The sequence below is a fragment of the Molothrus ater genome, chromosome 2, assembly GCF_012460135.2.
Source record: "Molothrus ater isolate BHLD 08-10-18 breed brown headed cowbird chromosome 2, BPBGC_Mater_1.1, whole genome shotgun sequence".
Classification (NCBI taxonomy): domain Eukaryota; kingdom Metazoa; phylum Chordata; class Aves; order Passeriformes; family Icteridae; genus Molothrus; species Molothrus ater.
The window spans coordinates 194,691-209,587 of record NC_050479.2 but is presented as its reverse complement, the minus strand read 5'-3'; the positions used below and the strand labels follow the sequence as shown (position 1 = coordinate 209,587).

General features: G+C 55.7%; 1 protein-coding gene and 2 non-coding genes across 3 annotated transcripts; all 3 read right to left on the bottom strand.

The window, feature by feature from the left end:
- Positions 1–11,968: 11,968 nt before the first annotated feature.
- On the bottom strand, positions 11,969–14,147 carry RPS11 (ribosomal protein S11). The gene is made up of 5 exons (XM_036382852.2): positions 14,068–14,147; positions 13,233–13,364; positions 12,959–13,034; positions 12,377–12,506; positions 11,969–12,132 (listed from the first exon to the last, which is right to left on the bottom strand). Exons 1-5 carry the CDS (start codon positions 14,080–14,082, stop codon positions 12,009–12,011), a joined length of 477 nt encoding a protein of 158 aa, XP_036238745.1. The 5' UTR covers positions 14,083–14,147; the 3' UTR covers positions 11,969–12,008.
- Positions 12,219–12,308, bottom strand: LOC118694022 (small nucleolar RNA SNORD35). Its single transcript, XR_004981366.1, has one exon. It is a non-coding gene; the product is annotated as a small nucleolar RNA SNORD35 (small nucleolar RNA).
- Positions 12,777–12,860, bottom strand: LOC118694016 (small nucleolar RNA SNORD35). The gene has a single exon (XR_004981365.1). It is a non-coding gene; the product is annotated as a small nucleolar RNA SNORD35 (small nucleolar RNA).
- Positions 14,148–14,897: the final 750 nt, after the last annotated feature.

Sequence of the window (14,897 nt, the reverse complement as noted above, 5' to 3'; positions counted from 1 at the left end):
GATTCGGGCCAAAGATAAACCTTCCCTGCTTGCAGCCTGATTTACTTTCCTTGCAAGCAGCAGGTACCCGAACCAGACGTGTTTGCATTTCTAAGCGCTTCCATTAAGGACTCTCAGCTCCCTGAACCAAAAGCCCACAGAAAACACGGCTCAGGCCGGGAAAGACCTTCAGCTCATGGCAAATATTTGCACAGTCGCCTCTCCCACCTGCAGACCCATGTCACCCGGGTGGACGGAGCCAGCGTGGGTCCAGAGCAGGGGATTCAATCAGCCTGGGCGCATCCCCAGCCTCCAGCACCGGAGTGTGCGTGGGCTACAGAGCAGCTCAGCAAGGCTTTCCACCTCCGCTTCCCAGGAATATGGAAATCTATTCCTCTCGCACACCGCTGTGCTCCCTCCAGCCTCTCCAGCAGAATCGCTGCCCCAAAGCCCGGGGGTCGGCAGGGAAGGACTCACCGAGGGCCAGCTCCGGCTGGGGGAGCGCCCCAGGGCTGGGGCACCGATCCTTCCTCTGCACACCTCAGGACGAGCATCAGCCCCTGCGCCGGGCAGGTTTAAATCGCCGGCGCATTAACCATTAACAGCAGTTAACACTCCCGGGGAGGCATTTCCTGCCCTCCCAGCATTTGCATTGCGAGTGATTTTCCTCTCTCCTGGGGCACCGGGCCCCGGGCCGGGCTGGGGAGAGCAGGAGATGGGCACGCCTGGGATCCAGGGCACCCTGGATGTCTGAGAGTTTACCCGCAGCAGGGGACAATTGTCTCTCTCCACCGCTGGAACCTCCCTGAGCATCCCCTCGGGCTGCCGGGTCCCCTCTGCCACCCGCCCCAGCCCATGGGCACTGATCGACCACCCTGATTATAATTATCAATTATCAATGAGGATCATTGATCAAATCAACAATCCACAGAAATCATTATTAATCCACAAAATCATTATTAATCCACAAAATCATTAACCCTAACCCCAGCCCATGGGCACTGATCGACCACCCTGATTATAATTATCAATTATCAATTTTAATTATCGGGAGGATCATTGATCAAATCAACAATCCACAAAATCATTATTAATCCACAAAATCATTAACCCTAACCCCAGCCCATGGGCACTGATCGACCATCCTGATCGCAATTATCGTGAAGATCATTGATCAAATCAACGATCCACAAAATCATTATTGGGAAGGAATTGTTCCCTGGCAGGGTGGGCAGGCCCTGGCACAGGGTGCCCAGAGCAGCTGGGGCTGCCCCTGCATCCCTGGCAGTGCCCAAGGCCAGGCTGGGCACTGGGGACACTGGGAGGGGTCCCTGCCATGGCACGGGTGGCACTGGGTGGGCTCTGAGGTCCCTCCCAACCCAAACCAGTCTGGGATTCCATGATTCCATCATTTTGTGACCTCCAAGACCATCAAGTGCAAAAAGTACTGTCAGGAAAGTCAATATTGAGCCGTGTCCTGCCCCACCCAGCGACAGTGATCTCAGTTCCAAGCCCTCCTTCCCCATCCCTCCTTCACCCCGGGACACATCTCCCTCCTCCCCAGAGACGCAGCTCCTCGGGCAGCAAGGACCAGGAGCTTCTGCTGCTGCAGGAGGATTCTGGCTGCAGGGAAGGCTCTGACACCATCCCTCCTGCAGCTGCTCTGGAAATGTTCAACAGGAACCTCACAATTACAAATATTGGTGTTGTCTCTCTCTGCTGCCTCATGCATCTCAAAATGCAGCGTTTGGACTGGATTCCCCTTGCTTCGGCTGCAGGGAGGGTTTGTGTCACAGACACATTGTATGGAAAATCCTTTCCTTAGGATCTTTTCTCCTGAGAAGCTGAGAGGCCTTGGGAATGAAATGTACCCAATGGTTATCTGCTGCTGTGGAATGCAACAGGTGCATCTGGGATTGGGCTCATGTGGTTGTTTCTAATTAATGACCAATCACAGTCAGCTGGCTCAGACTCTGGTCAGTCACAAGATTTTATTATCATTCCTTTCAATTCCTTGCAAGCCTTCTGATGAAATCCTTTCTTCTATTCTTTTAGTATAACATTTTCTTTTAATATAATATATATCATAAAATAATAAATCAGCCTTCTGAAAGATGGAGTCAAGATTCTCATCTCTCCCCTTGTCCTGGGACCCCTGTGAACCCCAGCACAGGTTTGGATGATGCTGTGAGCCCTCGGGGGTGAGCTGGGCTCCCTCTGGGGCTGCTCCTCCTGGGCACAGCCAGAGCCTCGGGCAGGGCAGGAGCTGCAGGGAGCCTCAGCTGAAGGCTGGACCCAGTGCCTTGGGAGGTTTTTTATCTGTGTCCCGGCAGGGCAGGAGCTGCACAGGGTCTGTCAGCTGAAGGCTGGACCCGGTTGTTAAAAATAGATTAGAAACCGTTGTAAAATAGTTGATAATTGTTAAGCATGTGCTGTTAGTTTGGTTGTTATATTGTAAAAGGGGTTAAAAGGGCAGTTAAAGGAAATAAGGTACCATCACACACCTCAGTAAAGTGCACCAGGAGCCAGCCACTTCCCATCCCACTGTCACACCCCAAAATCCCCAACTTCCCAGCCCAATTTCACACCCAAAATCCCCCACTTCCCACCCCAATTTCACAACCCAAATCCCCCACTTCCCATCCCAATTTCACAACCCAAAATCCCCCATATCCCACCCCAATTTCACAACCCAAATCCCCCACTTCCCAGCCCAATTTCACAACCCAAATCCCTCACTTCCCATCCCAATTTCACACCCCAAAATCCCCCATATCCCACCCCAATTTCACACCCAAAATCCCCCACTTCCCATCCCAATTTCACAACCCAAATCCCCCATATCCCACCCCAATTTCACAACCCAAAATCCCCCACTTCCCATCGTTCCAGGAGCAGAGCTGGCTGAGCCCCAGGGCATTCCCAGCTCCAAAATTCACACCCCAAAATCCCCCACTTCCCATCCCAATTTGGCACCCCAAATCCCCCAATTCCCATCGTTCCAGGAGCAGAACTGGCTGAGCGAGCCCCAGGGCATTTCCAGCCCGGAGGGAGGAGGAGGCTGAGGGCAGGTGGCACAAAGGGGTGCTTGCGGCTCAAACTCCACAAACCCGCAGGAATTTCCCTGATGATTTCTGTGGCGGCTCCTGCATTGCTGGGGTGACAGAGAGATTGGGCTGTGGCTGCTGGTGAAATAATGATTTTACTGAAAAACTAAATAATCACATAACTAAGTAATTAAATAATGAATTTCCAGAATAACTAAATAATTAAAGTAATTGGTAATTAATTAATGAATTTATGGAATAAGTAAATAAATAACTAAACAACCCAATAGCTAAATAAATAAATAAATAGACAATTAAGTGCCTCATGCAGAAGCAGCAGGCAATTAATTATCTAGCTAATTAATTGTTTCAATTAACTGCCCTCTCTGCCTGTGAAAAACACCAATCACTTCTTTTTAAAATTTTAAAGAGTTTAATGATAATAAAATGGTTCTAAAATAGCAATGTAATTAGAGTAATAATAATTTGGACAATTTGGATTAGGACAATATGAGACAATAAAAACAAGGAGTTATGGACAGTCCAGGTGCCTTTTCTGGGCAGCATAAGCCCGGAAAAGGCCCCACGTTAACAGAGGATTAACCCTTAAAAGCAACAGCCTGTTGCATATTCCTACACCTCATCCATGATGCATCAATTCCATTCAAACTCAGGATTCTGGCTGGGCAGTGTCAGCTGCTTCCTCTGAACCCTGACGGTGTCATCATGGCTGAGTGAGGCAGGAAGAAGTTCATTTCTCCTGATAATGGAGCAATGAATTCTCTTTCTCTGAAAGATTCAGGTGTCCTCTGGCTGCTATCTGGTGTGAGTACCTCATTCCTTTCTCTAAAAAAAAATCCCACATACATAGTTCCTATTTTAGCTACAAAAGTCACATTTTAACTACAAAACTACATTTACCATACTATTAAAATGTTAATACAGCACTACGAATCAATACAACAAAATACACAGAGTAAATATCTGCGTGGAGCCGTTATCAAATGCACTTTTCCCACTGCCCACAGGGCAGCAGCGCTGCGGGAGCAGCACAGAGCCCAGAGCGGCTGCACGGGGGGGCAGAGATGCACCTGAGCCGCTGCTGCTGCCCCACACCTGGAGCCCCAGGAGCTCTGAGGGAGGAAAAGACCTTCGAGATCACCAAGGCCAGCCTTTGGTCCCCCCCTCTGTGAAAAATGCGTATTTTATGGCTGGCTTTTCACAAATATTACAAGGAATATTAGATGTGTTATGTTAGAAAGTTATGCTGTGTTAATTTTCTTAAGTAGCGTGTTAAATATAGTTTTAGGTTATGTGAAAAACGCCAATCACTTGTTTTTAAAAATTTTAAAAGTTTAATAGTAATAAAATGGTTATAAAAATAGTAATACAATTAGAGTAATAATAATTTGGACAAATTGAATTAGGGCAATATGAGACAATAAAGACAAAGAGTTACAGACAGTCTGGGTACCTTTTCTGGGCAGCATAAGCCCGAAAAAGGACCCACATTAACAGAGGATTAACCCTTAACAGCAACAGCCTGTTGCATATTCCTACACCTCATCCATGATGCATAAATTCCATTCAAACTCAGGATTCTGGCTGGGCAGTGTCAGCTGCTTCCTCCAAATCCTAACAGCGCCTTCGAGGTGGGAAGAAGTTTGGTTCTTCTGGTAAGAGGGCCATAAATTCTTCTTCTCTGAAAGATTCAGGTGTCCTGTGGCTGCTATCTCACTGCGAGTCCTTTCTTTAAAAAAAGTATCCTACATAGCATAGTTTCTATTTTAACAATTTTCATAACCTAAAACTATATTTAACACAGTACTTAAGAGAATTAACACATTTAACACAGTACTTAAGAGAATTAACACAAGAAAGCATTACTTTCTAACACAACACATATAATATTCATATTAATATTTGCAAAAGCCAATCATAAAATACCCATTTTTCACAGGTTATAACAAAATGTTAAAATAGAAACTCTGCTATGTAAGATACTTTTTTTTTAAAGAAAGGACTCGCACCAGATAGCAGCCACAGGACACCTGAATCTTTCAGAGAAAGAGAATTTATTGCTCCATTTTCAGGAGAAATGAACTTCTTCCTGCCTCACTCAGCCATGATGACACCGTCAGGGTTCAGAGGAAGCAGCTGACACTGCCCAGCCAGAATCCTGAGTTTGAATGGAATTGATGCATCATGGATGAGGTGTAGGAATATGCAACAGGCTGTTGCTTTTAAGGGTTAATCCTCTGTTAACATGGGGCCTTTTCCGGGCTTATGCCACCCAGAAAAGGCACCTGGATGTCTGTAACTCTTTGTTCTTACTGTCTCATATTGTCCTAATCCAAATTGTCCAAATTATTATTACTCTAATTTTTATGACTGTTTTTATAACCATTTTATTACTATTAAACTTTTGAAATTTTAAAACAATTGATTGGTGTTTTTCACCCCCTCTGGGAGCAGAGCCCAGCTGCTCCCCCAGCCCTGCCAGGGCCACCAGGGACCCTGTCCCAAAGCGGGGTGGGTGTGTGGTGGCAGCAAGGTGAGCGGGATGTGGAGGTCTCCAGGCCACAGCAAGGTCAGGAATTCCCATGGGAGAGTCCCTGGCTGGGGAAAGGCTGACTCAGCACAGGCTGAACCCACCCCAGCACATACTGTCACCAAAACGGCAAAGAATTGCACGGAATGGCATGGAATACACATAATTACACATGATGAGGTGTAATTACCCTCCTGAGTGATGCTGCACGACAGCTGTCCTGGCTCTGGGCAGCCACAAAAGCAGCAATTCCAGCACCAGGGAGCTCCTGGCCGTGGGCTGGGCAGCAGCTGGGAGGGAGCTCCTGCCCGGCACGGGCTCTGCAGCCGGGCAGTGGGGTCAGAGCGGGGCCAGGCCTGCTCTGCCCCATCACAGACACCCCCGGGGGCTGGGGGTGCCCCGGGAGTGTGGCTCAGACTGGGACAGAGACCCCCAGGCAGGGAAGAGCCCAGGACGTTGCTGGAACCCAGGACATTGCTCTGGCTGCCCTGGGTGGATCCAGACCCTGCCAGGGGGGTCAGAGACCCTGGCACAGAGCCACAAACACCTGTGCCTTGGATTTTAACCCATGGAAACCATTACTGACCTTATATGAGGATTTACAAGTCATGAGACTTTAAGTAGAATGATAGTTAGTTTATCACAGGGTGAAAAAGTAGAATTTTTGGGTTTTTGGAATGGGGGTTCAGGAGGCAAGATGGGGGAATCTGGGCATGTCCAGCCTTTCTCCTTCTTCTTCTTGGCCTCCATCTTCTGGGTGATGTTGGCACTTTTGGGTTGGTTTAGAGTAGAGGCAGACTGTCTAACACAGGTGATAGGTATTGGGAAGTTATTGTAAATAAAGTACACATAGTTTTTAGTATAAAAAGCCAACACCACCCCAAGGTGGTCAGTGTGCCTCAACCCGACCTGCCAGACAGACCGTGGTGGGTCGGAGAAAGAATAACAGAAATAAGAAATAATAAATAACCTTGAGAACAAGAGCAGAAAAATCCTGACTCCTTCTTCGACTGCTGGGCTGGGAAAAAGAGATCTGTACATATCTCAGAGTCACCATGACCAGCAGAAATCCCGAGAGGAGCTGAGCCAGGGCAGGGGGCACAGGGACACCAAACAGCCCAGGGAGCTGCAGCTGGCCCAGGGCAGGGGGCACAGGGACACCAAACAGCCCAGGGAGCTGCAGCTGGCCCAGGGCAGGGGGCACAGGGACACCCAGCTGTGCTCAGGCTCCCGGGCAGGGCTGGCACGCCCTGAGAAGCCCAATGGAGCCCACAGGGGCCCCCTGGTTTTACCTGTTCCCTCTGGTGAGGGAACTGACCAAGCACACCCCCCTTTTGGATGGGGGCAGCTCCTCTCCTGCCCTGCTCCTTGCAGGGGCACAGCAGCCCTGGCAGCACCTCCAGCCCCTGCTGGTCACAGTGGCCAGCTGGGGACACCACAGCTGCCACTCGTGGCGGTGTGTCTCTGGCAAAGCCACTGATCTCCTCAGGGCAATGGCCATCCCCTCAGGGTACTGGCCATCTCTCCAGGACAATGACCATCCCTTCAGGGCACTGACCATCTCCGCAGGGCATTTGCCATCTCCTCAGCACATCTGTCCATCTGCCAACTCTCTCCACAATTGGCAGCAGCTCCCCTTCACGGGTTTAGATCTGGTGTCTCCTGTCCCCAGTGCCACCCCTGCTCTGTCCCTGGGGGTCCTTGGGTGTCCCTGGGGGTCCCAGGCCCCCTCCCTGCCCCTTTCAGGTCCCAAAGGCTGATGCCCCTCTCAGGATCCATCACTCTGTCTCTGATCCCACACGGACCCTGGCACTGCTCCCAGCACTCCTGGAGCTGGAACATCCCACTGGGCTGGAGAGGGAACAGGACAAACAGCCTGGGGAGATTCTGGGGAGATTCTGGAGAAATTCTGGGGAAATAGGGAGTGAGGGAGCCTGGCTGGCCATGGGCCATGGCATGGTGTGGGACAGGGTGGGACAGTCACAGCCCAGGTGGGAACAGGGATTTGCAGCTCCAGGAGGAGCCCAGCACATTGCCATTGCCACAGGCTGGGGATTGAGGGCCTGGAGCTGGGCTGGGCACCAGCTCTGTCACCATCAGATTTTCTGAAAAATCCTCTTTGCTCAGGATTTCCCTCCTGGGAAGCTGAGAAGCCTCGGATAAAAAGGAAAACAATATTATCTCATTTGCTTCTCCTGTGTTTTGCTGCTTTAGAATGTGGTTGGAGATTGTTTATCCAACATGTGAATTGTTTTTATTCGTTGGCCAATTTTGGCCAAGCTGTGTCGGACTCTGGAGAGAGTCACGAGGTTTTCTTTAGTATCTTTTAGCCTTCTGTCTGTATCCTTTCTCTATTCTTTAGCATAATATAATATCATATCATATCATATCATATCATATCATATCATATCATATCATATAACAATACATTAGCCTTCTAAGAACATGGAGTCAGATTCATCATTTCCTTCCTGCCACGGGGGACCCCGAAAACACCACATGGGTGTCCATGGGACCCTGCAGCTGGGGCTGCCCCTGGATCCCTGGCAGTGCCCAAGGCCAGGCTGGACACTGGGGCTGGGAGCACCTGGGACAGTGGGAGGCGTCCCTGCCATGGCAGGGGTGGGATGGGATGGATTTTAAGGTCCCTCCCAACTTGGGCAAATTGGAATTGGGGAGCTCCACCTTGGAATCTGGAGCCCCTTAGATCCACAAATGTCCCTGCATTTGGGAACTTTGGACTGAAAACAGAGGTGCCATGGTCAGCCCAAGGGTGGAAAATTCCCACTTTGAGGCAGGGAGAGTACCAGGAGCCCCTTGGCAGCTGGAGCAAAAGCAATCAGAGTAACTGAGCTGCCTGGCAGGGGAATTCATTCCCAAATGTGCCAGCCAGCAGAGAGCTGGGCGGAGATGAGGCTGACAATGTGAACCCTCAGGTGATGGAATGGGGGCTTTACTCCAGGCAGGCAGGGCCATGGCCAGGGCAAACGAACAGCCACCAGCTCCTGGGCCATGGATCAGCCAGGCTGGCTCTGCTGTGCCAGGCTGGAGCTCTCTGGGGCCATGGATCAGCCAGGCTGGCTCTGCTGTGCCAGGCTGGAGCTCTCTGGGGCCATGGATCAGCCAGGCTGGCTCTGCTGTGCCAGGCTGGAGCTCTCTGGGGCCATGGATCAGCCAGGCTGGCTCTGCTGTGCCAGGCTGGCTCTCCAGGGACATGGATTGTGCCAGGCTGGCTGGCCCTGTGCCAGAGCATCCTCCCATCCCCACAGCCCCAAAGGCAGCAGTTCCTGCTCTGGAGCAAAGCAGCAAAGGACAAAGTGCCCCACTCCTGCCACAGGAAGGGGTTGGTCCCTCTGCTCTGACTCTGAAGTTTCTGTGATCATTTGTGAGAAGGTAAAACCCAGGAGTGGGGAAATGGGGGTCCCAGGGGGACACAGATCACTCCCCTCACCACTGCTGGGAGCTGCTTCCCTAAAAAACCCAAATCCAGCAGCTCTGAGCATGTCATGAGGGCTTAGGAGGGATTAGAGGGATTAAGAGGGAAAGCTTTTAACATGAGCTGTCCCTGTGCCAGTTCTGGGGGTGCAGCAGGGACATCAGGACCCCACAGCTCCCAGCAGGGGGAACACAGCCCACCCCCAGCTCAGACACCCCGCTAAAATCACAGTTTGGGGTTAAAAACCAGCCTGTTGGGGTAATTCACAGGGGAGGCGCATTAGCCAGGTAAATCTGCTTAAGGGAGTGAAGGAGGAGGACTAATCACTCTGGGATGAAGGCTTGGGATAATCTCCCAAGGAGAAAATAATTGGGCAGTGAGGTGTGGGGGATGTAGGCTGCAAGCAGGCTGTGCTTTGTCCTGGCCCTGGGGGAACTGTGGGGACAAACACCACAAACCCTCAGCGCTGCAGGGCTCCTGGGGCTCCTCTGGACCAGACCTGCCTCTGCCCGGGAATGGGCACCGCAGCTCTGGGAAGTGGCACACACTGGCACACAGATATCACAGAGACCCAGCACCACCAGGGCAGCCCCAGACAGGCTGCTGGGAACAGGGAGAGAGGGACAGGGACCCTGAGGGTGGGACAGGGACATGGGACAGGAGTGCTGGGAACAGGAGAGGGACAGGGACCATGAGGGTGGGACAGGGACATGGGACAGGAGTGCTGGGAATGGAAGGAGAGGGACAGGGACCATGAGGGTGGGACAGGGACATGGGACAGGAGTGCTGGGAATGGAAGGAGAGGGACAGGGACCATGAGGGTGGGACAGGGACATGGGACAGGAGTGCTGGGAACAGGAGAGGGACAGGGACCATGAGGGTGGGACAGGGACATGGGACAGGAGTGCTGGGAATGGAAGGAGAGGGACAGGGACCATGAGGGTGGGACAGGGACACAGGACAGGAGTGCTGGGAATGGAAGGAGAGGGACAGGGACCATGAGGGTGGGACAGGGACACAGGACAGGAGTGCTGGGAATGGAAGGAGAGGGACAGGGACCATGAGGGTGGGACAGGGACACGAGGCTGCACAGCCCCACTCACCTGGCTCAGACTCAGGTAAAGGTGTCCCTGGGCTGGAGTTGGGACTCATTCCCAGCATCCCCAACACCCCACAGTGGCATTTGGTCCCAGGAAGGGTCAGCCCAGGGCAGCTGAGGGCAGAGCTGCCACAGCCCTGCCACAGGAATCACCACAAATGAGGTTTTCACAAGGCCAGTGCTCCCAAAGCCCCGGTGCTGACAGACTGCAGCTGCACATGAGGGGGGCCCTGCAGCAGGACCCACCCACCCTTCCGGGAGCCCCCAGGACAGCAGGCTCAGGCAAACCTGGTGCACCAGAGCTGCTGCTGCCCACAGCTCCAGCCTGCCCCGAGCACACGGGCTCGGGAATCAGCTGGGCGTGCACCTTGTGCTGCAGTGCCTGCTGTGGGACACACGGGGCTGGTGGCACCAGCGCCTTGTGCTGCAGTGCCTGCTGTGGGACACACGGGGCTGGTGGCACCAGCGCCTTGTGCTGCAGTGCCTGCTGTGGGACACACGGGGCTGGTGGCACCAGCACCTTGTGCTGCAGTGCCTGCTGTGGGACACACGGGGCTGGTGGCACCAGCAGCTTGGGGTCTCAGTGCTGGGGGGATTGAGCTGCCCCCACTCAGGAGCTGGGGGGATCACGCATGCAGGGTCCCAGGGATGGATGCCCTGTTCCGTGTCCTCTTTTCTCCCCTACCCTATGCTCCCCTTTAATCCCGACTGGAGGCGCTTCATGCCCCAGGCAGTGACATCACCCGAGGCTGAACGTGGGGAATGTTCCTGAGACCAGGGTGACTGGTAGGGCACAGGGATCCAATGGTCCCCGTGTGTCCCTCCCAACTCAGGCAGTCCCACGACCCTCCGAAGTGGGGGTGAGCCCCAGGGCACTCCTGGCACCTCCCAGCACTGGACACCAGTAGGACCCCTCCAGCCAACTGGAAACTCTCCTGCTTGTTGTCCCTGGACACCAGGTCCCTTGTCCTGCGCTGCTCCCTGATTTCCAGTGCAAACACGGGACAGTCCCGTGGTTCTGGCAGGACCAGGAACGAAGGCATGGATGCCACCAAGCCTCAAAAATCTGAATTTACTTGGAATTGTGTGAACTTACCTCAAACGCTGAGCTTTCCTTCAGGAGTCTGAGCAGGAAGAGTGGCTACAGCCCCACCCTGGTGCTGCAGCTCCAGCCCACAGCCAAAGGCATGGGGCTCACCTGGGGCAGGTGAGGCAGCCAGAGATCATGGAATCAGTTTAGGCTGAGGGACCTCTAAAGCTCACCCAGTTCCACCCCCCTGCACGGGCAGGAACACCTTCCACGAGACCAGGGTGCTTCAGGTCCTGTCCAACCTGGCCTTGGGCACTTCAGTGTGAAGGTGACACCGCCAGAGCTGGCCCCAGGTGCTGCCACCAGTGCTGAACCACTCATTCCCGCTGAGAAGGACCCTCAGGGCCACACCTGTCCCTGTCACCAGCAGGTGACTTCACATTCTGGATTATTACCAAACGCACACCCAGCACCTGCTGCAGCAGCACTGGGAAGGCAGACACAGCCCAGAACAAACCAACGCTGACCTGGGGCACAGCAGGGGACAAGAGCAGCTGCAGTGTCCCCTTCTGCCGTGACCTGTGCCCCAGCAGCACACACCTGAACCTTCTGCCGTGACCTGTGCCCCAGCAGCACACACCTGAGCCTTCTGCTGTGACCTGTGCCCCAGCAGCACACACCTGAACCTTCTGCCGTGACCTGTGCCCCAGCAGCACACACCTGAGCCTTCTGCTGTGACCTGTGCCCCAGCAGCACACACCTGAGCCCACACGTCACCGGTCCCAGGCTGCACCACACACAACTCATTCAGCTCACACACAGGTAGTTCCACCTTCCCTTCCCAACATTTATTGCTCCCACAGGTGTCAGAACTTCTGGAACTGTTTCTTGGTGCCCGCAGCCTTGGTCACCTTGAGCACGTTGAAGCGCACGGTCTTGCTGAGGGGGCGGCACTCGCCCACTGTCACGATGTCTCCGATCTGCACGTCCCTGCAATGACACCGGGAGGTCAGGGAGCTCCTGGGGCTCACCTGGCCCTCAGAGCCTCCTCCTGGCACAGCCAGTGCCGGGAACCTGCCCCTGGTTCAGTGGATGCCAGAGGCATTGTCAGCAGCCCCTCAGCCGGGGCACTCTGCAGACCATCGTGAGTTTGAACATCATAACCTGTGGGCAGGCTCCAGGGAGGACAGGCTGTGTCCCGCCCAGGTGGGGACAGCCCAGGGCCAGCACTCACCTGAAGCAGGGGGACAGGTGCACGGACATGTTCTTGTGGCGCTTCTCGAAGCGGTTGTACTTGCGGATGTAGTGCAGGTAATCGCGGCGGATGACGATGGTGCGCTGCATCTTCATCTTGGTCACCACACCTGCCACACAGGGGACACACACCTGAGGGGCTGCAAGGGCACTGCCAGGGATTGCTGGCAGCAACAGGCACCAACCCCAGCAACCTCTCCTTGTTTATTGGCCCTCAGTGCCAGCCCACAGCCTCCCTGATTCTGTTACAAACCCTGCCACGGCTCCTCTCCAAACCCTTCTGACACACTTCCTAACACTCCCCACACCATCAGCCCCCATCCCACCCCACACCATCAGCTCCCATCCCACCCCACCTGCCCCCAGCACACCTGGTCCTGACAGCTGCATCAGTACAGCCATGTGGCAGTGTCGTCATGCCCACACAGGCTCAGCAGACCATCGTGAGATTGCCATCATTTGCAGCTCCAGGACTGGCAGGCTGCGGGGCCCTCGGGGGTTGTTACCTCGGTTACCTGCCCCAGACCTGCCCCGGCACTCCTCTGGGGATGCTCCAGCTCACCTGAGAGTATGCGGCCCCGGATGGAGACGTTGCCCGTGAAGGGACACTTTTTGTCGATGTAGGTGCCCTCGATGGCCTGCAGAGACAGGCGAGTGTCAGGTGGGCACAAACAGCCCATGTGCCATCAGAGCGCAGAGAGCACTCAGACACAGGTGGGGAAGAGCCAGCAGAGGCCTCGAGTCCAAGCAGCACTGCCAAGGCCACCACCGACCCGTCCCGAAATGCCACATCCCCACATCAGGGCCACCACAGCCCACAGCCCAGGCGCCCTCACCTCCTTGGGGGTCTTGAAGCCCAGCCCCACATTGCGGTAGTAGCGGGGCAACTTCTCCTTGCCCCCCTCACCCAGAAGCACTCGCTTCTTGTTCTGGAAGATCGTCGGCTGCTTCTGGTAGGCGCGTTCCGTCTGTGGGCGGGGACAGCGGGGGATCAGCACCGGGGGGAGCCGAGGCCCGGGGGAGCCGGCAAGGAGAACTCAGCACCGAGAGTGAGCCCCGCCCCGGGGCACCGAGACCCCACAAAACCCCCGAGCCCCCAGATCCTTCCCCTAAGCCCCGGGACACCGGACCCTCTGCCCTCCCCCACACCCCGGGGCACCGAGGCCCGTCCTGAGTTCCGGGCTCGGAACACTCTGCTCCATCGCCCCCCTGTCCCGAGAAACGGCCCCTCCCCGCGAGGGGTACAGCCCCAGGGCACGGGGGTTTCCGCTACCCCGGGACCCCGAAGCGCGGCATCCTCTGGGCTCCCCTGCCACGCCGGGGCACCGAGAGCCGCCCCCGCCGACCCCTCCCCGAACCCCGGCCCATCGAGACACCCCCCGCCCCTCGCCGGCTCCGGGATTCCGGCCCCCCTTCGCTCCACCAACCCCGGGGAACGGGTCCCCCCGCGGGGAACGGGTCTCCACACCCAGATCCCCCACACCTCCCCTCATCACCTTCCCCACGCCCTTAAGGCCCCGAGCGTCTCTCCCGCACGCCGCCCCTCCCCGATCCGGGCGGCCTCTTCCGCGCCCCCCACCACCGCAGGGCCGGTATCACCCTCCCAGGGTCCGGGCGGGGCTGTCCCGGGGCTGTGCCCGGCCTGTCCCGCGGGCCCCAAGCAGCACCCACCTGCGTGTCCGCCATCTTGGCGAGCGCGGCCGGAAAGAGGCCGCGGCGCGCGCGGGGCGCGGGTTAACCCGGGGCGGGGCCAGGGGCAGGAAGTGACGTCACGCGGCCGGTGTGCCACGGCGGGGCCGGAAAGGCGGGAACGGCCCCGGAATTCCTGAGGGGAGCGGGAACGGAGCGGGCCCGAGAGCTCCGAGAGCCCTGGCTGTGCCCTCCGAGTGCCGGCTGCAGGGGACACCTGCAGGGCTGGGCACTGCAAAGCTCCCTGGGCAGCCCCTGCCAAGGCCTGAGCTCCCTTTCCATGGGCAAATTGCTGCTGCTGTCCAAGCTGAGCCTGCCCTGGCCCAGCCTGAGGCCGTTCCCTCTGCTCCTGTCCCTGTTCCCTGGGAGCAGAGCCCGACCCCCCCGGCTGTGCCCTCCTGGCAGGGACTTGTGCAGAGCCACAAGGGCCCCCTGAGCCTCCTTTGCTCCAGCCCCAGCCCCTGCCCAGCTCCCTCAGGGATTCTCCAGCCCCTGCCCAGCTCCATTCCTTGCCCTGGACGTGCTTCAGCCCCTCCATGTCCTTCCTGAACTGAGGGACACAGCCCTCGAGGTGTGGCCTCAGCAGTGCCAGCACAAGGCGCTTCCGTGCCTTACTGGCCACACTGTTTCTAGTACAGTCAGGACCTCCTGTTGGGCAAAAGCCGCAAGAGGGTGAGTGGGACTTGGTCACAGATGGATTGGCGATTGTGAAAAGGCTCGGCTGCAGGGCTGGAACTGCAGCTAACGCAGGCAGCACCCCCAGGTTCTGGCCTGGGCTGGCTCCACATCCCTTTGCTGGCTGGCTGGCTGAT